This window comes from Vidua chalybeata, chromosome Z (genome assembly GCF_026979565.1).
Source record: "Vidua chalybeata isolate OUT-0048 chromosome Z, bVidCha1 merged haplotype, whole genome shotgun sequence".
Lineage (NCBI taxonomy): Eukaryota > Metazoa > Chordata > Aves > Passeriformes > Viduidae > Vidua > Vidua chalybeata.
This window is the reverse complement of record NC_071570.1, coordinates 63,261,582-63,288,395: the sequence shown is the minus strand read 5'-3', so window position 1 is coordinate 63,288,395 and position 26,814 is coordinate 63,261,582. Positions and strand designations below refer to the sequence as shown.

General features: G+C 41.8%; 2 protein-coding genes across 5 annotated transcripts in view; one reads left to right on the top strand and one right to left on the bottom strand.

Moving 5' to 3' along the window:
* PCSK5 (proprotein convertase subtilisin/kexin type 5) overlaps positions 1–2,451 on the top strand; it is a 225,697-nt gene extending 223,246 nt beyond the window's left edge. The window contains exons 36-37 of the mRNA XM_053931696.1: positions 1,241–1,427; positions 1,998–2,451. Coding sequence (XP_053787671.1) covers positions 1,241–1,427; positions 1,998–2,401 — 591 coding nt within the window. The 3' untranslated portion in view covers positions 2,402–2,451. The remainder of the gene's footprint in view (positions 1–1,240; positions 1,428–1,997) is intronic.
* Positions 2,452–5,124: 2,673 nt separating this feature from the next.
* Positions 5,125–26,814, bottom strand: part of ARSK (arylsulfatase family member K) — a 33,637-nt gene continuing 11,947 nt past the window's right edge. For all 4 annotated transcript variants that reach the window (XM_053968751.1, XM_053968754.1, XM_053968752.1 and 1 more), the window contains 6 exons: positions 26,003–26,162; positions 15,583–15,865; positions 11,947–12,118; positions 9,822–10,046; positions 6,810–7,034; positions 5,125–6,727 (listed from right to left, as the gene is read on the bottom strand). In XM_053968751.1, coding sequence (XP_053824726.1) covers positions 6,459–6,727; positions 6,810–7,034; positions 9,822–10,046; positions 11,947–12,118; positions 15,583–15,865; positions 26,003–26,162 — 1,334 coding nt within the window. In that variant the 3' untranslated portion in view covers positions 5,125–6,458. The remainder of the gene's footprint in view (positions 6,728–6,809; positions 7,035–9,821; positions 10,047–11,946; positions 12,119–15,582; positions 15,866–26,002; positions 26,163–26,814) is intronic.

Genomic DNA, 26,814 nt, shown 5'->3' with positions numbered 1-26,814 from the left:
ATGCTTATTTTTTTCCTCTTTTGGCCAGGGAAGCCTTGTTTCTCTTTCTGGGGTTACCTTATAGTCAACAAAGATATCAAAACTACATGAACAAATTGGTTCTATTAATGATACAGTGTTTTTTTCTTACAGTATAACTGAGATTTCCTCTTGGGTTTCTGATGCCTTTTCTGTAAGAAATCCTTCTGCATTTTTGATTGACAGCTCTTCTGGCAGAAAGCTCGACTGGAAGGACAGGCTGAAATTAACACAGCTGTATATTTAATTGAGTAGGATTAGGTTTGGGTCTGTACCATAAGTCTGGGCACTCCACCTTCCAGATTTTCACACCGATTGCCTTCTAAAGATATTTATTCAAGAATATAGCAGCAAGGCATGCCTGGGATCCTATAAACCCTGGAGTCTCTGCCCTGGAATATCTTCTTGACAGTCCTACTTCATAGCATTGAATCTGAAAAAAATGGCTTTATTTGAGGCTGGGGACCACACAGATGTGCAGGTCTTTGCAAAAGCTTTGACTCTAATAAATTATGAACAGCTATGATCCTGCCATCTTGCAGAGGTTCTTTCATCCAGATAAACAGCCTTGCAATCCTAACTGCAAGTTTGGTGAAAGTTTACTGGAGTTTCCAGATGTTCACAGTGAACATGTACCATGGCCAGGAACTGTGAACATTGCAAACACTGTAACCACTGGCTTCAGAGCATTCTGCAAGGCAGATGTGATCACAGTGACCTCTGGTAGTCTCTGTAAACAGAGGTTCCCAGAAGCCTGGACTTTAGGAATAGTATTTGAATCTAAGTCATTTCCATAGAAAAAAAGCCACACAATCTAAGAAAAATCTATTTTGCTAAAAAATTTCCAACCACCTTTATTCCTTACTTTTGCTTCTTCCCTGGGTAGGGAGAAAATTCATACTCTCAGCTTTTTCTCAGAATACTTCATATTGCTTCTTCCATGTCAGTTACTTTTCTGGCCCAAAAACCTTAAAAGCATGAGTAAAATTTAACACCCTGCCTAGCTGGGTGAGATCTCTAAGCTCTTACAACACTTCACATCCTACAAGCAGATCACTGAGAAGTCAGAAAATAGGAAATTTTGGATATGGTATTGTATTTCCTCATTGACACTCATGGTGCCCAGAGATGACAACCACAATGGTGCATGACAGGACAGAACTGCCAGGTCAGGTCCAAATCACACAAAATTAGAGGTGCATTGCTTGTGTTCTGTTTGAAGGAGAACAAACCCAAGTGTGAGAGATGTGACAGCTCATGCACTGAGTGCAAGGGACCTGGTCCTCTCAACTGCACAGTCTGTCCAGCCAGCACGCAGCTCTTCCTGGAGGAAAGCCGCTGCCTGCCCTGCTGCAGCAACGTTGACCCAGAAGAAACCCCAGAGTGCTGTGACTGCAGTGAGACACAAGGTAGGACCATGCTGAAGAGCAGGAATAGTTGTGAGTGTATATGGTTGATTATGCTGACATTATGCAGCCTGAAAACTGGACTAGAGCAAAAATGTGCTATTGATAAACAGTGTGTTTCTATTGCTTCATCAAAAATAAGGAAGGTTTTACTCAAATAACAACCATTATGTCTGGTGCTGGAGATGGCAACTTCTCATACTCACAGCTACTATGTTAAATGGCCTGGCATGTCATAAACTGACAGGTTTATAAATTAGCTTACTTCAATGAACAGACAGCTGAATCATTGCATTTGTGTGCCTGCTAACTTTTCTGCTTCTTTCTCATTATTTCAAATCAAATAATGAATAATAGATATCCCAACAACCTTATTGACATCCTTGCTGCATAAGAACAACAAAAATACCATTGTGGTATTGTGGTACCAGAAAAGCTAGGTATTTTGTTGACTGCTATTATTGTGCCAGACACATTGTACTAGACTTTTAAGACACACACACACACACAAACACATGCAAGCTCATTTCACCTTTCACCATTTTTTTTTTTTGTTTTTAATTGCTGTTGTAGACGACTGCGTATTACAGACAACTCTACCCCCCGGGCAAAAAAGCAAAACTATTTTCTTTGTTATCACTTGCATTTTGCTTCTGCTTGTCATCGGAGCCATTGTATTCATCTGGAGAAAGGCACGAACCAAAACCCAGCCTGTCAATAAAGGACGGTACGAGAAGCTGACAAATCACTCTAAAACCTTTCCTTCCTCTGTAAGCAACTATCACAAGAATCCCAGTTACCATGAGGATCAAGTGATTGAATACAGAGATAGAGATTATGAAGATGATGATGACGAAGATGACATTGTATACATGGGCAAGGATGGCACAATATATCACAAATTTAAATATGGGCTTTTGGAGGATGATGAGGAAGGTGAGCTAGAATATGATGATGAAAGTTACTCATTTAGATAACTTTTTACTAGTTCACTAACAGTAAATTAGTCCTATAATTTCCTATGCAATTATAGCTATTTAGCTAATATGTTTAGTTACTTGATAGCATCCTCACCTCCAATTTTTTTACTATTAATTATTGTGAAAGAAGAATAATTTCTAGAAATATTTCTAGAAATTCTTTTTTTCTAAACAAATATTTTCTAGGCTTTTAAGTAGCACTCCAGATATAATCTGGTTAAGAGACCAAGTTTCTATGCATTAGTGTGGAGAATAATCTTTTCCCAATATGTGTTTGTGTAACTAACACAAACTTTTCTTCAGACCTTTTTGGAGAACCCTGCCAATCAGTACTAGAAATGTGATAAGCAAGGTGGGTGCATCTACGTGATGAATGCCACTGGGAGAGGGTGCCAGTAGCTCACTAATTTGTGATTAGAATTACTCGGCAATTCATAATAGAATAGGCAACTTGGAGGAATTTAGTTAGATTTTCTTCATAATCACCTGGTGTTCCCTGAAGCAAACACATTCCACTTCATAATCTTTACAGTGTACTTTCCTGTGAATTTGTGTATTTACAACATGATATTTTAAGACTTAGGATTCTAACTATTTCTCATAACTATATCTTATTCACAGTTTGTATGAAATAGAACAAAAATATTTTATGTATCAGCCTCTGATCAATCTTTACTGCAGTGTTTGTCAAAAAATCTTGCATTTTATGGATTAACTTCTCGGTTTACAACAAAGGGCAATATTGTCTATAAGCACGGCACAAACACACACCAATCCTGCACCATGAGCAGGTGGTGTTTATATTGTAAATGGCTCAGGATGCTCAGACAATGGCAAAGGGGATATTTGCACTTTTCTGGTAATTTTTATTACTATTACAGAAATAAAAATTTATAATTCTAAAGAAAAGTATGGCCGTTTGTTGTAAGAATAAATTCTTTAGCCATCTTATATATACTGTTATTCACTACATTTCATTAAATCTCAGAGTTTCTCTAGGTTTCCAGTAAGGATCTGCTCTAAAAACAATAACGGTATACATACACACACACACACACACAAACACACACATATATATATATATATATATACATATACATATACATATATATATATAATATATGGATGGATGGATGGATGGATGGATGGATGGATGGATGGATGGATTTACTGTTACAAGGAATTGTGTAAAAATAGCAGCTTTTCACGGCTCAATGCCTCAGTGGAATTTTCAGTATTACATAAACCTAAAGACCTCAGGATAGTTCCATCTGTAAGATTAAAGACATTTTATGGAGGGGTTTATTGCTTCCAATTTTAATTTTACCTTCTAGTCATTGCACCTTCAGTAAGAGAGAGGAATTAAGGGTAACGTGACTTCACAAAAGCTGAAACAAGTACCCGTGTTTAGCTATGCTTTATTCTTGTTGCTGATGGCTCAGAACACAACTGTGAGGATGTGCTTTAACACACTTCCTCACGTTTCAAAGGCTTATTCCTAGCTATGCCTAAGCAATCTGAAACCAAAATGATAATGGGCATTTTGTTTATGGGCTCACAGGTTATGAAATTATATTATTATGAAATGGCCAGATGACCCTGGCAGGGGCAACAAATGATTGGAACCATGGTGCCATAATCAGGACTTTGGTTACTCAGCCCTTTTGCCATGCCCTGGTTTCCTGGGGGCAATGGGGTCCATCTGACAAAGCGGGGAAAAAGCATCTTTGGTCAGAGACTTGCCAGACCCCTGAAGAGGGCTTTAAATTAGATTTGCTGGGGAAGGGTGTCTATCCATCCCAATCCAGCCAGTCAAGTATCAATACCTAAAACGGATGCCCAGAAGAGCATCAACATCTCCTGTAAAAGAGATTTTTGAATACTTTTGAAAGTGTTAAGTTTGAAAATAGTACTCAAAGAGACAAAATTTAGGAACCTGTGTCCCTTTACAGTGTTTACAACTAGGAATCCCTGATAAGAGTCTACAAGGAGACCAAGAAAATACAAGCACAATGAAATAATTCTAGTCTTGCTTCTAAAGAAACTTAATGGAAAACTGGTAGAACCAAGGAAGGCTGTAAAAAAATTACAAAGAACACAGCAATCTAAGTTCCTTACACTTTTTCCTGAAATAAAGGCATCCAATTATTTTTTAAGCTTTTCTAGTCCTTGTTACCTATCATCACTGTTTCCCAGCTCTGACTCCCATTGTCACAAACATTTATAAAGTTCTAGTCTCCTGGAAAACAAAATCTTTCTAATCATTCCTCAAGACTAACAGATACTAAAACTTTTCTAAATACCAGACTAGCAAGTGCAGCCTTCTGTTTAAATAATTTCTTTTTCATCTTCTACTTTGTGTTTTTGGAGGATACATATTCCATATTATAATCAGACTGCAAGCCATGTGACCCAGCAGAATGATTTTACGTGGTCTCCCTAACAGCAGTGAGCTGGCCCATTCCTGAATTTTCAAGAAGCCTGTCCCCATGCACTGGGCTTCTCTGGACAGTCTGTGGCACAAGATATGGTTGCAAGGCTTTTTCCCTATTTGTTCCTCCATTTCAGAGAGCATCACAAATGCCACTTTTCTAAACCTAACATTAGTTAGTCTTAAAAGCTCATCTTTTCAAGGAAAGCACTGTTCACAGAACTGACAAAATACAATTTTCCCCACATTTTAAACATTCAATCATTAAAAAGCACACACACAAAACACATTCAGTTCACCAAAATTTTATTTTACTCCATTTTGGACAATGTACTGCATTCTGTCCAGGCCTCTAGAAAGTGAGGAAATCTCTTTATTCTTTTTTCTCTTGAGCAAATTTTCACATGGATATAAATACTTCCTCTAATTATGCAGCCCATTTATTTTGTTTAAGTAATTTCAACCATACCTGAATTCATTTTAAGAAGAATTATAATGGCATGTGCTACAGGGTTTCAAGATTTTTTAACTCTGTGTGGGAAGCTGCTCATGAAATGAGTGTGGAGCCATCAGAAAATATGTCTTCTTTTTATGTTTATTTTTACTGGCTTACTGCTATTACTGTGCATTTAAAACAGATTCCAGAAAACATTTTATGTGTTAAGTATAATGTCATTCTGAACTGGTACTATAGCAGCAGTGATGGTGACCAAGAATTAGCAAATCTAGCTGCTGTAATTACATATTCCCGTAAACGGAAGAGTTGTTACCTAAATCTTACCTTTTTCCAAAACTACTTCTTTTTGGTCAAGTCACTGGAAAAAATGGAAACCAGTATTTTTCTTGCTGCAAGCTTCAATTGTGTCTCCTCTCTGTACATTTTAGGTTTCAGTTCTCCACTCACTGATGTGCATTAAAGGATCTACTTGCAGAATCTAACTGCATTCAAGCAGTTTTTATTTTATGTTATGCAAATCACCCTATCATTTCTCAGAGAACTGCTCTACTCATAGGTTTGGCAAAAAGGGGTTTTTTGTTTTTGTTTTTAATTTATGATGATGACCAGAGAGCAGCACGAGATTAGCAGGCAGGCCTTGAAAACACGGGGAATCAATCACATGTAACACAGGAATGCTGATATAGTTAAGTACTCGCATAAACCACATCTATGTTCAGACCTGTACTGGTTACCAACTTTTTGATGAATGTCTATTTAATCTAGATTTACACACAGGGAATTTCACTGTAACTGGCAGTTTACTTTACTAAATTTTATAATCCTTGCTTTTCCTTATAAATGGAAGTTCCTATTGAGTTTGAATGCTTAATACTCCATACTTTTGCAATAAGCTAAATATTACATACACACAATTAGTATTTGCACGCTACCCTTTCTATATACACTTACTTACACTTACAGAACATCTAAAACTCTAGTTTTGTTGTACTAGCTAGTTATATAAAATACTCTTGGCTTTCTGACACAAAGCAGTAACAGTTCAGTTATCTTTACTTTCAATAGGGTATATATGAAAATAATTCTAACATTTGAAATACAGCATAATATTACAAATGCATAATGTTTTTATTTCCTCATTCAAATGAAACCCAGGTTGTCTGTATCTACTTACCAAGCCACTTTTCAATTGCATTCTCATACTTTTTTTGGTCCTTTAACCAGTCTTGATGCCATCTAAGATTTGCAATAACACTTGAGTAATTGTGACCCAAACTTTGTTTCCAACTGATAAAATGTTGTTTGTTATACTCCTGAACAGAAGAAGAAACCTTTGGATAGTTTACTATAGAGCGAAGTATTTTGTCCAAAGAATGTACAGTTACTGGGAATTTTATGGCAAGATTTGTAAGCTCATCTGGATCAGCAGTAAGGTCTGTAACAAACAAAAAGTCAATTAAGATTCAATTTACACTAAAGTAAATTAACGAATCAGTCAAGACATAAAAGTAGCATACCAAAGAGCTGGGGCAGTACTGAAGAGCCATCCGAGTATGTGATATATTTCCACTTGCCAGTTCTCAGCATATACACAGAGGAATTCACATTGCATCCATGGAACTCACTCAGCACCCATGAGGGCCGAGATCCTCTGGGTGATGCTTTGCTCTCAGCCTTCTCACGTAGCAGCGGTATAAGAGAATATCCACTGAGGTTCTGAGGGACAGGAATTCGTGCTATATCTAAGGAAAGATACACAAAACCAAAATGCTACTGCAGTTTTCATGACTAAAAAAGTCTAACACAATGCTACTAATGTCTGAATGTTGATAATAAAATGTGCTCTCCTAGTTATTATCCCAAAATACACAATAATTAATACTTTAAGGAACTTCCCAAGGCAAGCTGCCCAGCACCTTGATCAAATACATCACCTATGTGTAACTTAACCTTTAACAGAGGTTTGTGAAAAGGGATCACAATAGTCTCCTTCGACGGATGGGGCTGTTTTATTCCTTAATCATGTTTGCAAACATTTCTCTTTTGCTCTGACTATATCAGGCAGAAGAAAAAGAATAACAGAGCATGAAAGACCCTAAAAGCTCCACATCTAACTTGTTGTAACCATTTATTTCTTGAACAATAATGGTGCTGTAGCATTCTTCATTAATGAATAATGAAATGCCTCATAAAAGGTGGCCATTATTATCCCCTATAACTGGTGGGGACACTTGAGGAGCAGGGCCACTTGCTTCTCTGGCAGGATTGGAGATAAAGATGGTATTTGAGATGGTATCAACATAGTGCATGTATGGAAAACACTGGATGACTCCATAGACTACCAGATGGCCACTAGAAGATGCTCCATAAGCTCCTCAGCATTAACTTATACCACAAGCTTCTCTAGCTCCCAAAGATCAGGTTAAAAGACTGCAAAGGTTTTTCAGAAACATTCTGAAAAACACAGCTGAGAATCCCAAGCATGTCCTAAAAACCATGTATGACAGTACTGCTATTTTTAATCAGCCCACTAAACACTGTTTATAGTAATTCAAAATTCAAAACTTGCCATTTCACAGGGCACCGTGGTAGTATTTAATCTGTTCTGTGTTGAGTGGTATACTCTGTGCATATAAATTGCTCTTAGGTGAATCCTTCATCAGCACACGTCTTCCTTTTTGTTCTCTGCCCAGCCAGTATCTGACAAAGTACTAGGAAGACCCGTGTAAACCCAGCAAGCAGCTCCTGGGCATGGATGGGCAAAAAAATTTGAACAAATACATACTACATTCCAACAAATGAAAAAGGGATATAGGCTTTTCTGTCATCCTAAACCAGTAACGCAATATTTTGCAGTAACTGGATTCTCTGTGTGCAAAGAATGTTCCAGCCACCTTAAGCAGCTCCAATAAAAGCTCTGCTTTTCAACTTCCATACAGACCAACAAAGTTAGTGCTGCCTGAAGATTATGCTACATCCTGTTACAAAGGGCAAGAGCTGTTGCACTTCCAACTGTACATTCGTATCAAACAGATTCTGCTGGAATCAAAACTTTTGCACTTTAGTCTCAAAGTCAGTGCAGAAGGCAGTCTTGACCAAAGCATTTGGATGGCATCTTAAGAGAGATTATTTCCTTGCAACAACACAAACCAAAGCAATTAATTTGTCACAAAAACAGACTTGAAATCTGTTTCCTCACTAGTCAGCAGCAGCACGCAGACTGAGAACTTAATACATGATAGAGATGGCTCTTCAGGTGTTCATTTTTGTCACATGTGCCTTTTTGACATTCAGAGTACAGAGAAAGGGAACTGCCAGAACAGAAGGAATGAATTATGCACACAAAGTTCTGGGGAAAAAAAGCCCAAATGAAAACCCCCCCAGGAGGAAAAGACAGAAGGATGTTAAACCATCTGACCAATTATGTCACATGGGAAAAATAGAGAAAGAAATAAAAGAAGAGATTTTTAACTCTTTATATAGGCTACCTAAACTTGTTTAATAAGATCCATATCTAGTACAGATATATACACATAACAATTTGATGTCAAAATTTGGAAGAGAAAGACACTCAGATTTTATATCCTATTTTTCACTGGATAACTGGTTCAAAAGTTTTGAGAAGACACAAACAGATAAATAACTTCTGTTTACTTGTTAGAAAATCAACTTAAAACAATATAGAAGTGGGGTTTTCACTGACATTTACTGCTAGAAATACAGTTTTATTCACTCACGTTCTCCAGGCAATTGCAGTGTACATGTGACACCTCTTAAAGAGCAAGCCTTCCAGACTTGTTTGAAAAGAACATTTTTTTCTGATTGGAAGCCTAAAAGATCACAGATAAAGCCTCAAAAGATAACTTTACCTGATGTTTAATTCCAATCAGAATTGTCTCTTGCATTATTTATCACAGATAACTGTTCGAAAATTCCCACTTAAAAGTGATTTCCATCTAAGTAATTTAAGTTTAGTTCTTTTTATTTGATTCTCTGTCCAATACTGAGTATTTTCATATCTCATAAGGTAAGAGTGGATATCCATTATCACATCTTTTTACACTTCCTGTACAAAGTTTCATCACATTTCTTCCACATGACCCTTCATAAAATGCATTACTTTGCTAAGTTAATGAACCTGTCCTCCTCCTTTCAGGTTTAATCACATCTCTGGATGCACTTACACTGTAATTTCTATACTAAACTGTTGGGAATGAAGGCTATCAAGGATTATTCATATCTAAAATGGGTTTTATTCCCTTTTTTTTTACTAACAAATAATCCTATATATAATCAGTCAGTGTAATTATGTGGATAAAAGTTACAGTAATAAAGAAGACAATCAGTTTCTTTATTTTATTTTTTCATCCATTTTTTATTTTTTCTGTTATGTCCACGTCCACAGATAAATTATCTCTGTTGTGTTACTATATTGCCTCAAAGTAGAGACATCATTCTGACTATTATGATACAAATGCAGAATAGTAATGGTAACAGGGAAAAAAATTGTCACCTGAAATTTAACTCACCAAGCATAGTAGGATAGATATCCACAAGAGATACTACATTTGATATTTGGTGCTGTTCTCTTAAACCTGGCCCCATAACTAAAAGAGGAACATGGGAACTTCCCTCATACATGCTCATTTTATAGAACTGACGGTGTTCCATAGCAAGTTCTCCATGATCTGCAGTGAATATAATGATTGTTTTTCCAAGAAGCCCAGTATCTCGCAGAGCTGAAATAATCTCTCCTGCAACAACAGAAAGATAATGAAAAGGATACATTCAAAATACTTCTTCCAAGGTCTGTAGCTGCAAATCAGCATGCAAATTTCAAGGAACCCTCCTAGTTCAGTGGAGGAAACTCCTCTTTTTTTTCACATACATTTGTGCAATGAAAACATACACTCCTCTATTTTTGTATGTACGTTTGTGCAACAAAGACAGGGCCAAGATCCATGAAGCTGGTAGTTAAGCAAAGCACTTAGGCATCTTAAATATTAAAACTTTAGGATGATTCATGCCTAAACATACTAGTTAAAAGATGTTATAAAATCACAACTGCAGTGCAGTTACTTTGCAATCCCTAATTTCCTAGATCTGTAAGGCTTCCATTGCAATTCTGGGTCTTTTAATTCACTTTACCAATCTATTATGCTGTCTTAGTTTAGGCCATATGCCTAAAAGATTAGCTTATTTGATCATGAATTTCATACTAGTATGCAAACAAATTCTTATTCATCCATGGTCACTTTTCAAATTGAAAAATAAAATGCTGTAAATTAAGACCAACTTGCATTGTAAATTTTTTATCTGTAGACCTTTCTGCAAACTCTGAAGAATTCTGAATGTGCAATTAATTATTTATTCATAACTTTCTATAATCTGCTTCTAAGGGACACTCCAAATGTAACCTTATTCTTCAGTCAATGTCTAACAGCTGTTATCCAGTCCACACATTTGAAATCAACCTCAAAGGAAAACTACTTATGCCCCAGAATGTATCTTTTCTTCCAGCTCAGCTTTTACAGTCTGTCCCCTACGCAAAAATGTTTCCGTTATTTCTGTTAGCACTTAATCAAAGAGACTTTGTTCCTCTTGTACATGGGTGTCCTGGGTACAGAGGAAAAGAAGGGCGGAGTTTCCAGCACTATTTAATAGCATACCACTTATGTCATGGAGGGAGCATGTTTTTCAGCAGGAGATGCTAACGTGTGTTGAAGCTGATTCAGTCTTACCTTGGTGGTGGAAAGATCTGAACTGTTCCCTTAACTGTTGCTGAACTCAAGGGATGCTTTAACTATTTCTAGAACCCTGACAAGCTGTAACGATTCCTGGAGCAGCAGGAAGATAAGACAAGATGCTGCCACCACCACTGCTGCTACTATTTCTGCCACTGATGACACTGTCAGGGCCAGCCCTTTCAGCAGCCAGACCCTTTATTTGGATTAATTGGCTCTCCAGACTTTGTTTTGTCCCTGTTTCCCACTGTTTCCAGGCTGGAGGAAGGATAATAAACTGGAGAAACTTTTTTTGCCTCATTGCTTTTGTTTTCCTGAGCTGCATGGTCCAGTGTGGAGGGGATGGAGATGATAGTTGCCATCTTTCCTTTGTCTGGAAAAACCACACTAGGTACTTTCTTTGGGGGTGTTTTTGCTTTTTTGTTGGTGAACACCCTTCCTTTGGGTGGAGCACTCTCCCTTTGTGTCCTCTTTTATCTATATTGTTGTGTTTTTTGCAAGTTTCTCTGTAAAATTGATATTCCCACTTCTGATGTCTCCTAGTAGTTCCTGGGCTGTCAAAAGGGGATGGGGGAGGAGGGGCAGCTTCCATGGGGTAATTTTCCCATTGCATTTTAAATCAGTGCAATAATAATAGTGCCCTACTTTGCTGTAGTCACTGGTTTTCTACAGAGCTTCTGACTGCTGGCTGTGATTACTTTTCAGAGTGCTGAAATTCACCTAAATTCGCCTAAAAGGCTATCCTGTCATTTATTATATAGACGGAATAGGCAATTTCCACAACTTACTCTCAGATGTGAATTGTGGTGTTTTGTTTTCTATCTTTTTCCCCAAAAGATCAGCCCTATCAGCATTTTCTTTTTAAAAAATCAGAACTAGAAAATCCACTGTGTAATAGGACATTACCTACCCAGCATGGCATCTGTCTCTGCACACATAGCATAATAAAATGCTCTAATGTTTCTCACTTCTTCCTTTGTAAACTCTCCTGTGCAATTCTTGGTGTACGATGAGTAATAGTCAACTGGATGCATCTCTGAAACAGAAGACCACTTGGGTATTTTAATAGCTTCATAATTTACCTAGAAAATAAGAGGAAATTAACATTTCTTTAGCAACTGAATTAAACAAGTTTTTTAACAGAGATTTAATTTAAGCAATTATAGCATAAATTCAAAGTTCTCAATTTGTGGCCCAGGAAACACTAGCTGCTTATTTGTTACACCGTGCAGCTTCCTCCTCCCTACTTCTCCACAGTTTCCAAAGGTAAAATGTTTTTTAAAAACCTATGAAAATCAACAAGAAACTAAGGCTAGGAGCCACAAATATGTGCTTCACCAATTGCTGTATATTTTTAAGAGAGGTATCACAGAACACTCTTCTAAAGTAGGTACAGAATATTGGCATAGAGTCTTCATAACTGTAGAATAACTATAAACCCATGGATCTAAAAGATTGGGTTATGTGGGACTAGAGAACAACATGGAAAACCATGTAGTCTGGGAAAGCCTCCAGGACAGTGATGACAAGTCTTGGCATCTTGATAAAAAGAATGGACTACATCAATCCAATTTTCTTATACTTTCTGCATGCTTCTACATATGTCAATCCATTTAGTTATAAAGAAATGTAAGATCAGTATGAAACCAAAAAGCCAATCTATTTGTATATTCAAACTATGCATAGTCACAGATATTGTCTGCTTCAGTACTAGCTGTAGAGTCTTGAAAGTTGACATACACATTTAGCCTTGGCTGTCACACTTGTAAATATTCCCTTAAATAAAAGGGAACTTGAGGCAATTTCCTCTTGTACTTTCACTTGTTACTTGGAGGAAAAGTCTGACAGCTAAACAAGTTGATAAATCTGCAAGAGTTCAAGTGCCCACAAAAGTAAAACCTGGCTTTGTAACAGTCAAATAGACACAAAAAAAATGTAAGTTTCCTTAGGATCTATAGAAAACACACTACTAAAAAAAAATCACGAAGATAAAATAATAATGCTTCAGTCATTTTCTTATTGCTCAAGGTTCTTAGCTACATTTTGGAGTTACATTTTGGACTTTGCAAATGGTATTTATTAGCTGCTTAAGATAAGAGAGCAAAAAGTGTCCTTCTCCATCCATGATTCTTTTCTACAGGACTTCAGCCTAGTTTTAAGTATTCACAAAGCCACAACCCCTTTTCTGTTTATGATAATGTCCTGAGTAACCCAAAATGTTACTGCATTCCATATCTATCTGTGCCGTAAGATTGTTACTGTATCTTTAAGACCCAAAGCATGGCTGGAACCAGAATTGCAGAGCAGCCAGGAGATGCCAATTCCTTTAAAAGGTCAAGAAATACAAGTTGACTCCCTCTTCTGCTGAAGGAGGAGACTCCACTTCAAAGGGGGTTGACATGGTGAGTTTCTGGGCTTCCAACTGTAGCAACTCGGAAAAACTGCATTCAGCAAACAGAAACTATTCCCAGTTATCTCTGCAAACTCCATAGGCAGCAAAGTTTGATTAGGGGGTTAGGCCATCCCACATCAGTGTCCAGAGACCAGTTTCCCCTGCTCCTTCTCCAGCACACCAGCAGATCAGAAGGCACCAGCATCAACACTGGCAGAATCCAGCCAGTGCAAGAGGAAGCAGCGAACAGCTGTACTGCCCCTACATGTGCCAGAACTTCCTATCTGCCACTAGACCTTTGTAAGCTCCAGCCTTCCCAGGAGGCTTTGCTACCACCCACTCCCTTTGTTTCTTGGAGTGCATGGTCACCCGTGGCAGGTGCCACCTTGGAAAGAGCCTGACACCACTTTCCCTTTGCCCCCTGCAGGCAGTCAGCAGTGGGAGGCTGTCATATTAGAAGGAGGCAGCACCCCAACAGTTTGGGGTCTCTTTGTTCCCATGAGCTCCTGCGATTCAGGAAGTTCATATCTAGTGATTATTCACTATTATTTTTTGCATGTTGCTGTTTCACTTGTTAGTAAACTTATTTTTTCACTTATATCTATTGGTATTGGTTCCTTGGAAAGGGATTGGTTGAAACAAAGGGGAACTAATTTTAGAATGTCAACCTCTTTGAATCATCTTAAACCCAGACATGTAATTCATAACTAGGAAAGAAGTCACATGCCCTGAAAAATTGACAGCTTGTGCGAAATACAGGGGACCACCTACTTAATAACACAGCGTTTCACAAACATACTGTGTTGATACTCTGTTCTGTATTAAAGCCCAAATAAACAGGACATTTAATTCAGTTCTTCATCTGTGTTATCAAACTTCTTCATGAGATTACCTCTGTGATTTTAAAAGACTGCTTCTTCCATGACCAAAAAAGAGCTACATTGCAGAAGAACCAGCCAATGGTCAGTAAATGGTAATATGTAGCCCAAATAATCCAGTATGTATACACAGTGGTGGGAAGGAGCCCAGCAACCTGTGCAGTTAAGGAACTCTGACTGGATAAAAGATAACAAAAATTTGTCAAAGATGTTGTAACTGTGACTCAAAAACTGTCTGTGACTCAAAAAAAAGTACCTATGCTTCCCAAGATATATCTAAACTAGCAATCAGCACCCAGCAAGTTTTTCGTAATATCTAAGCTAGATCTTGCTTTTTTGTAATTGAAAGGGTTTTTTCCGAAGTTCTTCCTCTCCCCACAAACTTCTCACCATCCCCAGAAGAACCCAGAATCCTCACTATTATGAAAAAAAAATCACATCTCTCAACTTTCATTTGTAAATCCTTTTTTTCTAAGTATTTGTATTTTTTGTACACCTAGATAAAGAGGTTTAGCAGTTCTGTCGTAGAAAAGGCCACAAGTTATATAAATTGCATGTGGAGGGGTTTTTGGAAGTATAGTCTTATCAACCTAATTCTAATTCTTCAGCTGCAGAGAATATTAATGCCTTTCTGCAATTAAATCTATGTTTATTTTTTATGGCAGAAAATGGCAACTGGAAACTATACAAGACAGAAAAAAGTATTTCTTCTTTGGAATGGAGTGCTATATCTTAGTTTTACACATACAGACATAAGGACACTTTCTTGTGCTTCAAAACCTACAGTAGCATAAAAAAAGTTAACAGGAAAGGAAGACTTCTGTTGTGTCTCATGTTGCTTTATGTTCTAGGTCCATACTGCAGAAAAAGTCAATCTTTCACTGTAAAACTCAGACAAAATCATTACACATAGCATCATTTCTAACAAGCAAAACACAGAATGTTCGTAACAATGAGCTTCAGACCACTACCAAAATTAATTTACAGCTAAGAATAGCAACAATCTCATTTTCCTTAATGTGTTTCTAGCCATTGAACTCCATACATACTTATTGATTAAATGACTACTGCTAACAAACCTTTTCCCACAACAGAGTCAAATTTGTTACTTCTATTTTCTTAGGCTTTAATCAGAAATATAACATCTCATTCAAGTACTTTTTACTGCATAGTGAAATATCAAAACTGGGTCTATCTTGAAAAACCAGGAATAAAATACTGTTTGTAATAAGTACAGTTATTAATAAATTAATATTTAAATTTTATATTCACATACCTTTTCAAGCCAATAGGGAGATGTTAAAAATGTAGAGGATCCAAAATTTTCTCCCGCATAGGGTGATGGATACGGGTGTGGTAAATTTAGTCCCAAGTAAAGAATAAATGGTTGAGTAAAGTTAACAGCTTCTTCCTTTATCCAATTTACAGTTTTATCAGTATTCCGCCAATCTGTTTCCATTACTCTAAACTGCTTCCTATGGCCTATAAGTTTCACCATGGGTCTTCCTTCTTGTCGGAGCAGGAAATTAACATCCCTAGTCCAAGCTTCCACACGGTTACTGAAAATACATACACAAGTCACATACTCAACAGAAAATGTTTTCTTCACTTTTCCTCCAAGCAAAAAGCATTATGAATTCCTGAAGAACTTCCCCTATATTTTCAGTTGCAATCTACCTCCAATTCCTGCATAAAGGAGAATTGTTATTCAATTCAGCAATAATGATTGTGCATCTATTTTACACTCAGACCTTCAGCCTTTCTATGTCTGCTTCTGTATCTTCTTTCTTATTTATTATCCACTTATGTCAGAATGGCTCTTCTCACATCTACAAAATAATACTTAGAAATACCACTCCATCTTGTGGACCCTTCTCCATGTTTTGGCACAGATTCACACACTATTTATTTATAAACTGGGCCTGAGATTTTTATGTGAAAGAGTCTAACGGGAAATAACTTCACTGGTGAGATTGCCTTTAGAAACAACATTCTGGATGAGGCTTGTGGTATTAATTAAATAAACTTTAGACAAAAATCTGTAAGAATTATTTCTCTTGTATAAATCCTATGAAACAAATAACAGAAAAGAGTGTAAAGAAAGCAAGAAGGAGGGAAAAACAGCAACATTTTAATGACAAAATATTTTTCGAACAGCTTTTAAAATGTCATGGCAATTATTATCTCTCTAAAAGACTAAAAAAACAATCTGAGCTGCAAACATCCTTGTTTCTTTGCTAGAGTGAATGATGATGGACATTGGTAAGAGGCAGACTATCTAAGACCTTGACTAATCTTCATCTTGTTCATGGCAACTTCAGTATAACCAACCAAATTACAAAGGAAAGTATAAAACTGCTCAAAGTTTGATCACATGCTTTTCACAAAACACAACATTATAATTTTTTAAAGAGCATCTAACCAGTTTTATCCCCAAAGGAATTTTACCAGTGCACTTTAACTTCCAGAAAATCTATTCAGAATTATCTGTAACAATTCTTTTTATTGGTTTAACTTCTTGTTTAGGCTCACACTTTCAACCTGAACAGGTTAAAATAAATTTAACTTAAATAAATTAACTTAAATAAATTACTTAGAAAAAATTAAGGTACCTGGTTTACAGAGAAAGCATGTTTCATAAATATTAAAATGAAATTCTGATAAAGGAGTGTGTGTGGGGGTGTGTCTAATTGTACCTAATGTCATAATAATGATTTATACAGAAAAAAAATTCTATGTAGGCCATAGGCCAGTCTGATTATCCAGTCAGACTGAGATTAGGATCAAGTTTAAAGAACAAAATCCCCTCTTAACTAGAAGGGAAACATTAAGTAACTCTAACCTGTTTACTATTAAAGAAAAAGCTTCTCTTTATTACTATTTCAACAAGGAACATCATTATTAATCAGTGAGATAGAGCATGTTCATAAAAACAACACAGAATGAAGATTCCGCTACAGCCCATGGAGAAGATGGTGAGGAAGGCTGTCCCTCTGCAGTCCATGGAACAGATATCCACTTGCAGCCTATGGAGTACCCCACACCAAAGCAAATGGATATCCAAAGAAGGCTGTGATCCTGTGGAAAGCCTGCACTGGACTTCCAGCAGGACCTGCAGACCTGCAGAGAAAGGAACCCATGCTGGAGCATTTTGTAAAGAACATCAGCCCATGGGAAGGACTCACTTTGGAGAAATCAGTGAGGGACTGTCCTTTCAGTGGGGGAGGGACACCACACTGAAGCAGAAGAAGGTAAGGAGTTCTCCCCCTGATGAGGAATAAGTGGCAGAGACAATGTGTGATGAACTGACCACAGTCCCCATTCCCAAACCCCTATGTGTTGCATCCTGGGTTTGGGTTCAGATTAGGGGTTCTGATCGTTGTTACTTTGCCAGTTCTGTGTACCCTTGTGCATCCCCTGTGTTTCCCACCCCCCCCATGGTAGCTAGCTCCAGGCTGCCTGCCACTGGAGTTTCCCCCTGTCACCCTTGTAACCACTCCCTGACAACTCCTGAGGATTCCATGCCCATCACCCCATTCTCGCAGTCCCACTTGCCCTGAAGCCCCATGTCTGCCCCCGCCGTGTTCCCGTTGGTCGCTGTGGCACACGTCACCGCCACGGCGTCTGTATTCATTGGGCGGGGAGAGCTCCTGCTCTCCCTGCCCCACCCCTATATCATCCCGCTCCCCCCACCCCAGCCCTGCTGCCATATTCGTCCACGTGAGGTTGGGAGCGGGCTGCGGCTTCTCCATCGCGGCTCCCGCAGCCAATAAAGCATCCATCCGCCACGCAGATGGATCTGGACGTTTTCCCTGCCTCTTCATTTCCTCCCTCGCGCCGACAGCAACGCATGGCCAGCCCACCCCAGAGCGTGGCAGCAGAAGCACCCGGAAGTAGCAAGCACCGGCCCCAATGAGAAGCCAAGGTGCCCAAGCCAGGCACTCGGGAGCTGACCGAGGCCAAGAAAAGTAATGCAGCGGTGACCAATGTGGGGGCCACGGCCAGCGCAAAGCTGTGGAGCAGGCAGAGAGTCTCCACGGAGCACCTGGGAGCCGCACGGAAAGAGCGCCGCAGCCACGAAGCTACACTGCCGACCAGCGAGCGCCACTGCTAAGACAAGCGAGCGCGGTCCATGTGGAAAACTGCCGCCACCACAGGGGAGCAGTCCGCAGGAAAAGTGCTCCGTGCTGGACGGAAAACGGGAGCAAAGTCTCCCTGAAGTAAGTCAGTGACGTCTCCACCACCCACAGGAAAACACGCCATGTTTTCCCGCATGTGACTGGAAGCACAACCATTCACGGCCACAAAAAGTCGAAGAATGGACGCTTCCCGGGAAAGAAAACCCTGGTAGAAGCTTTTATTTGCGAAGACTCCGGTTTGGTGAGTATTTAGCAGCGGGGGGTACCCGGTGAATACTACGTGGGTGGGCCTTACTGCGTTTCTGAGGGTACGGAACACGCAGCATGCAGCATGAGTGGCGGCTGTCGGGGTCTTTTTTGGTTTTTTTGGTTTTTTTGGCATTTTTTGTTTTTTTTCCACTTTTTCTGCACCGGGGGAGGGGTTACGGGTAGAAATGCATGGGGATCGTGCTATCTACCCAACAAAGGGAATTCTATGCGCAAATTAAGGGAATTTTATTGGTGAAGGGCCCCTACCCCAAAAAAATTTGGTTAAACAGTTTGTATGGTGGCTGTGTTTTTCCTTCCCACGTGTAACAGCAGAGGATGCTCACAAAATGGGGTTCTTGGAGTGGGTAAAAGCCAGGTTAGCAGAGGGAATCAACAGGGATCCCTCCGTGAAAGACTGCTTCCCCAAGCTCCATCTGTTAATATCAGAAGTTGCAAAAACAGAGTCCGGAATGCGAGCCGGGAAGGGAAAGAGCCATTGAGAAAAACTGTTGCTTCTCCTGAACCCATTTCCCCACCTTCCTCTCCTACCCCTTCTTCCCCTAACCCGGGGAGGCAGGGGGGAGTACTTCGCCACTCTAAGCGCAGGGCAGCTCCACAAACATGGACCGTGCTCCTGGCTCCCCTGAGCCACCCCAGCATCCCTGCCTTAGCGAAAGTAGCTACTTTGCTGAGGAACCGACCCCAAACCCCTTCTCCAACCCCTTTTTCCTGGTCAGAAATCCCAGTACTAGTGCTACCCTGCGCAGTTCTGTTTCCTTGAACCCTTTTCTTTGCTCCCCTGAGGAGGCTACGGCCACATGGTTGGGGTCTTTGTCTTCCCAAGACGGAGGACAGCCACGTGGAGGGGTTTTTCCTTCCCACAACCCCTTTCTCTCCTTTGTTCCCTTTGTCCCAGCCTTTGACCCCACCCCCTCCTGCTTCCCTGTGGGCATGGGCACCACCCACACAAGGCATCGGGTTGCCACCTCTCCCCCTCTTCCCCCTCAGGTGGGCATTCCCTCCTTCCACATCCTGCCTGCTGCAACATCAGCCCCACCCTCCCCCAACAGGGAGGGCTCTGTCACCTCCACCCCGCTGTCCCAGGGAGAAGAGTCTCCCCGTTCTATCCACCCTGTCCCTCGCACTCTGCCCCCACGTCCTCCCGCTCCTCAGATACCCAGGGGAGGGGGAGGAGGGGGGAGGGGGGAAGTGGGGGGAAGGGCCCAGTCTACGAAGTTGAGCAGCTGCTCCACACTCCAGCCTCCTACGCCAGGGGAGGGGAGAACCCTGCATGGGCACCCCTTCCCTATGAATCAGTGAAAGAGGTCTGCAAAACATTACGCAAATTCAGCAGAACAAGCCCATTCTTTAAGGGCATTCTAAAAACAACTTTAACATCTAGAACCATAGTGCCAACAGACCTTAAGCGTCTGTTCAGCTGCCTGCTTCTCCAATCGGAATACAGCCTGTGGGAGAGGAGGTGGAAAAAACTGGCAGCAGACCTGCTTCCCAAAATCCGAGAGGGGCCATACAGCCTGGATTTTGCGGAAGAATCAATCACCTTAGACCATCTTGTGGGTGAGGGAGAATGGAGTGAGGGGCAACTTCTGGCTCGGGGAATCCCAACAGCCATGCTGGACATGTCCAGGGGTGCAGCAGAGCGCGCGTTCCTGGCCATGCCCACCAAGGATCCGATGGTGCCCTACACAGCAGTTAAACAAGCTGTTGCAGAGCCTTTTGTAGATTTTGTAGACCAAGTCCAGGCAGCGGTCGAGAGACGGGTGGAGAGACCTGAACACCGAGACGGACTGGTCCTAGAAGTGGTGTACATGAATACCAATGCAATGTGCAAGAGAATCATCCTGTCACTGCCGGCCTCACCACCGCCGACCCTCGACCAGATCATCAAGGAATGCACACTGAAGCCACACCTGATGATAGAGGAGGCCCCAAAGAAGCACAAAGACAAACAAGTCACCTTGGCTGCTACACCTCCAAGGGACTCAGCACCAAGGCAGTTTCCATCCAAACGCCGGTGCTTCCACTGTCATCGGGAGGGACATCTTCTCGCTCAGTGTCCATTTTTAGGGAGTGTACCGCCCGGGGCTGCGGGAGGAGGGAGGGGGGAAGGGAACCCCACAACTTCAAAAAACTTGCGTGTTGATAAAAATGAGGCAAGTCATGGGGCCGCAAGAGGAGCCACGATGCACCACATAGTTACTTCCATCTGTAAGTGGCTGCCTCCCAACTATTGACAAAAGGGAGCCTTATCGGCTTCAACTCACTAACTCTGTCCATTTTCGTTCCCAGGACTGGCAGTTCTTCATAGCAGATGCAGAGCTTCTGTCACACATCTGCCGCCTGTGAAACCAGGCGGAAAGATGACATTCTGAACTGCAGGTACCTCATTGTTGGGGACACGAAGCACACACCAGTAGAGATAGAGGTTCCTCCAGTAATTTCCACCCTTAATCCGAGGCTCTTCTATCTTGCGGCACGCTGTGTCCGCCCCTCCCCCCTTCCTACCTAAGGGCCAGGTTATTGCACAGGCAATTCCTATTCCTCGTGCTCTGTGCAATGACCTGGAACTCTCAGTCTTTTAAGCTGGAAAGTTGGGAGAGGAAAAACCCCTCGTACAGTGTGAACTCAAGTGCAACGGGTGTTCTGCCTATCTTCAGGGGATGTTGGACACAGGGGCAGACGTGATGATCATTCCACCACACAAGTGGCCGTCACACTGGGAGTAACAAAGCGTGGCCACGCCAGTCTTAGGACTAGGCGGGCCTCAGCCGGCAAGACAACCCAAAAACATCCTCCAAATTAAGGGGCCGAATGGGCTGCTGGCCTCAGTAAGTCCGTTTGTGATCGACAGCAAATTTACCTTATGGGGAAGAAATGCCATGTCCCAGTGGGAAGCCAAAGTGGAATTTCCGGCCCCCTGGCATTTTTAGGTGCGGCCACTGAGGAGCGCCCCACTCAGAAGTTGACATGGCTCACAGATAAGCAGTAGCCCCTGAGTAAGAAGAAACTGCAGGCGCTCACAAAGAGAGTGGAGAAAGAATTGGCAAAGGGACACATAGTAGAAACTAACAGCCCCAGGAACTCTCCGGTGTTTGTAATTAAAAAACCGGGGAAGGACAGGGGGCAACTCCTCCACAATTTGAGAAAAATTAAGGAAGCCATGGAAGACATGGGCTCTCTCCAACTGGGTATGCCATCTCCATCCATGCTACCCCAAAATTACAATCTGGCTGTAATTGATATCAAGGATTGTTTCTTCCAAATCCCTCTCCATCCGGATGATGCTCCTCACTTTGCCTTCTCTGTACCCTCCATCAACAGAGAAGCCCCTATGAAGCGCTACCACTGGACAGTACTACCTCAGGGTCTCAAATGTTCCCCCACTATATGCCAGTGGTATGTCGCCAGGGTTCTGTCCCCAGTGCATGCCAAGTGGACATCCTGTATTTTCTATCACTACATCGATGACGTGCTGATTTGTGCCCCTGACAGCGAAGTCCTACAAGAAGCTCTGGAGGACAATATTAAGGCTTTGTCAGTGGCAGGATTTGAGTTGCAGAACGAAAAGGTACAGTTGCTGCCACCCTGGAAGTATCTGGGCCTAGTAATTAACAACAGTACAGTTAGGCCTCAACAAATTCAAATAAATAACAAGCCCAAGATACTGAATGACATCCAGCGCTTGTGCGGATCGTTAAATTGGATCAGGCCACGGCTGAGTCTCACCATGAGGGATCTATCCCCTCTTTTTGACTTATTAGCAGAAAGGGAGGGGGATGAAGGTTTAGCTTCCCCAAGAGCCCTAACCTGGGAGGCCACAGCAGCACTCGAGCATCGCGAGCAGGCAAGCCCATCGCTGTCAACCAGGGCTGCCTTTCCGCTTCATCGTTCTAGGTGAGTTACCCCATTTATACAGTATGATATTCCAGTGGGACAAGGGCCAATGGGACTCCCTCTTAATAATAGAGTGTGTGTTCCTTGGCCACAAACAGTCCAAAAGTATCACCAGGCCACAAGAGCTAATGGCGCAGCTCATCATGCGGGCCAGGGCTCGTCTGCAAGTGCCAGCAGGTTGAGATTTCACATGTATCCACCTTCCCATCAAAACATCTAATGGGAGGATGACCAAGGAGACCTTTGAACACCTTTTAAGGCAAAATGAAAATTTGCAGTTCACTCTAGACAGCTACTCAGGCCAAATTCAGATTGGACATCCTGGCCATCTGTTTTCAAAGAGTTCAAATTGTTGCCAAAAGAATTATAAAGTAAAAAGCCACTCAGAGCACTGACAGTGTTCACAGATGGGTCAGGGAAGTCCCACAAGTCAGTGGTAATTTGGAAGGACCCAGAGACTCAGCTGTGGGAATCAGATGTTAAGATAGTGGAAGGTTCTCCACAGGTGGCTGTGTTGGATGCCATGGTGAGGGCTTTTGAGAGGTTTAACCAACCTTTTAATCTGGTGACAGACTCAGCCTATGTTGCTGGAGCAATGTCAAGAGCTGAACATGCAGTCATTAAAGAGGTCCCAAATCAGGTCATCTTTTGTTGCTCACAAAATTGGTACACCTGGTTTCTAACCACGAGCATCCCTTTTATGTGGTGCACGTGAGATCACACACAGATCTCCCAGGCTTTATTGCCAGAGGGAACCGCAGAGCAGACGCCCTGGCAGCCCCAGTACAGCTGGGAGGCCAGCCGAGCATAGTCGAGCAGGCCAAGCCGAGCCATCAGCAGTTCCATCAGAATGCCCCAGGTCTGGTATGCCAGTTCCATCTGCAGCATGACCAAGCCAGGGAAATTGTGGCCTCATGCCCCAACCGTCAGGAGGCAGCTTTACCAACACTGGGAACAGGTGTGAATCCCAGAGGTCTCCGCAGTTGCAAGGTATGGCAGATGGATGTCACCAAAGTCCCCGAATTTGCGAAACTCAAGAATGTCCATGTAACCGTGGACACCTTCTCGGGAGCAGTTTTTGCCTCAGCCCATGTAGGGGAAAGGACCACAGACGTGAGAAAACACCTCACATACGCCTTTGCAACCTTGGAGGTCCCAGCCACAATTAAAACTGACAATGGTCCAGCTTATACTTCCAGAGTGTTCAGTAACTTCCTGCAGGAATGGGGGTGTCCAACATAAGACCGGGATTCCTCACTCCCCCACCGGCCAGGCAATAATAGAAAGATCACACCAGACACTGAAGCAGGTCCTCCGGCAGCAGCGGGGAGATGTGCGAGTGCTGTCACTGCACGAGAGCATTATTTACCATCAATTTCCTAAACTGTTCTTTTGACAGACCAGAACCGCCAGCCCTGAGGCATTTCAAGCAAAATCAGGAGCTTCAGCCAGAACAGCAGCCTCCAGTATTAGTGAGGGATCTGGGCTCTAAAGAAATCCAGGGTCCATTCCGACTTTTGACTTGGGGACGGGGATATGCCTGCGTATCCACGCCCTCAGGAGTCAAGTGGATCCCCAGGAGGCATGTTAAACCTTACACTCCAGGACAGTCAGTGAGTCAGAGCAATACAGTGCCAGTGGATGCAACCAATGACCCCACCAACCAGGGAGTTGCATCCAATCGCAGGCACCGCAGGGAGGGAAGGCCCTCAGCATCTCCCTAAATAGCATTCTTCTCACAGCTACCTCAGTCCGTGTATGTCCCCAGTCCACATGTTTGTAATAAAGTTGTTGCCCCAGTTCCCCTATCCCCAAGCACCCAGGGAAAAACCAGCTCCAGCCTCATCTCCAGGCCCTCTCCATCTGCAAAGCAGTCACCGCAGTCGCAGCAGCAGAAGAAGCTAGGAGAAGAGGCCACCGCGCGAGAATCTAAGTCAAAGCAACTGTCTTTTTTATATTTTTTAAAGTGGGGAGATGTTGCATGCTGGGTTTGGGTTCAGATTAGGGGTTCTGATCGTTGTTACTTTGCCAGTTCTGTGTACCCTTGTGCATCCCCTGTGTTTCCCACCCCCCCCATGGTAGCTAGCTCCAGGCTGCCTGCCACTGGAGTTTCCCCCTGTCACCCTTGTAACCACTCCCTGACAACTCCTGAGGATTCCATGCCCATCACCCCATTCTCGCAGTCCCACTTGCCCTGAAGCCCCATGTCTGCCCCCGCCGTGTTCCCGTTGGTCGCTGTGGCACACGTCACCGCCACGGCGTCTGTATTCATTGGGCGGGGAGAGCTCCTGCTCTCCCTGCCCCACCCCTATATCATCCCGCTCCCCCCACCCCAGCCCTGCTGCCATATTCGTCCACGTGAGGTTGGGAGCGGGCTGCGGCTTCTCCATCGCGGCTCCCGCAGCCAATAAAGCATCCATCCGCCACGCAGACGGATCTGGACGTTTTCCCTGCCTCTTCATTTCCTCCCTCGCGCCGACAGCAATGCATGGCCAGCCCACCCCAGAGCGCCGACAGCAGAAGCACCCGGAAGTAGCGGCAAGCACTGGCCCCAACAAGAAGCTGAGGCACCCAAGCCAGGTGCTTGGGAGCTGACCGGGGCTGAGAAAAGTAATGCACTGCTGCTCCTGTGAGTAGATGTGATAGAGAATTTGGAAGTTAAGCCCGGGTAGAGGTAGAAGGGTGGTGGAAAAGTGTTTTAAGATTTGGGTTTACTTCTCATTGCCTTACTCTGGCTTCTACTTGGCAATAAATTAAATTAATTCTCCTAAGTTAAGTCTGTTTTGCTGTGTACCTGAGTGATCTCTCTCAGTCCTTATTTTCACCATTGAGTCATTGTTTTCTCTCATTCCTGCTCACTGGAGGAGGTGGAGTCATAGAACAGTTTGTTCTATCATGCTGGCCCTGGTGTGTCCTTCCAGGGTCAACGCACCACAACAGCACATGTCTTTCAACACTTACGGCCTTCAAAAAAACCCCGCAAAACCTCTGACATTTTGTGACAGCAGGCTTAATATTTAATTATTATAAGTATGGGGTTTTGTTCTGGTTTTCCAACACTGTTAGTATTACCAGAAGTCAGGAAGTCTTAAGGCAAAGTAAAAAAAAGTTTATGAATTTCACTTAGGGAGCAATAATACCAGTGGAAGAAAATAATCATGTTGGGCAAAACCAGTTTCTGCATTACCTTTCAACTACAGGTAAAAGCCAAAGTACAGCTGCAAGAGATATGCTTGCTTCTCCGTAAAGTTGCAGGACATATCTCTGCTAGGTACCTAACACAATTTTTTTAAAGCTACTATAATTTCAACTGGAGACCAAAACCACCTGACAGCTCACTACATGATTTGTTCACTGCTGCCCATTTCACAGCAGGAAAATCTACCTCATTACCTTACTGAATGATGTCCAGAAGTATAGTCCAATTTCCCAAACTTCTGTGTATGGTAGCCATGCTTCTCCATGAGATCCATCCATGTAACATAACCTGGATCTAGACCTTTGAAGTTATTCCAAGATTCTGTTATATGAGTGAAAAGACCACTCCACATAGCTGGGAAAAAAAAAAAAGAGTTATTAGTATTCCCCACCTTTAAGGTTGAGAAGATATTAATCTTCTCATTATTACAGAGGTAAAAAGTCCAAACTGTGATACAATAGAACAAGGAATACAAAGTATCACTCTTCCAAATCTTATTTCATCATCAATACAAGTATCAAAATTTACTCAAATAATCCCCGGAATTGCAGAAGAAGATCCTATCTTTCCAGGTGCTATGCAATCATTAAGTCAAGTTTTAATTAGATCAGAAAATATTCTTCTTGATTGAAAGAAAATGGCATGGTAGTACAGATCCTGATGAAACAATCCTGTATTTACATGTGTTTCAGATTATTAGTTACCCTTATTACAGTTAGATTTAATGTGAGTTTAAAGTTAAGTATATTTGTGGACAGAATTACCATATAGTATTTTCATAAATACAATATGCCCTCAATTTTATTCTTTATAGGTAATCTACTTCACTACAAGTTGCAGAAACAAAGTGAGAATATTAAAGAAACAAAGTGAGAATATTAAAGAAGATGCAAGAAGCAAGGAAACCAAGGCAAGGGTTGCAAAGGAACTATAAGGGAAGATTTTTCAAGTGAGTTCCTATTTCTTTGCAGCTTATCAAGAATCATTCACTCTTTCCTATGCTAAT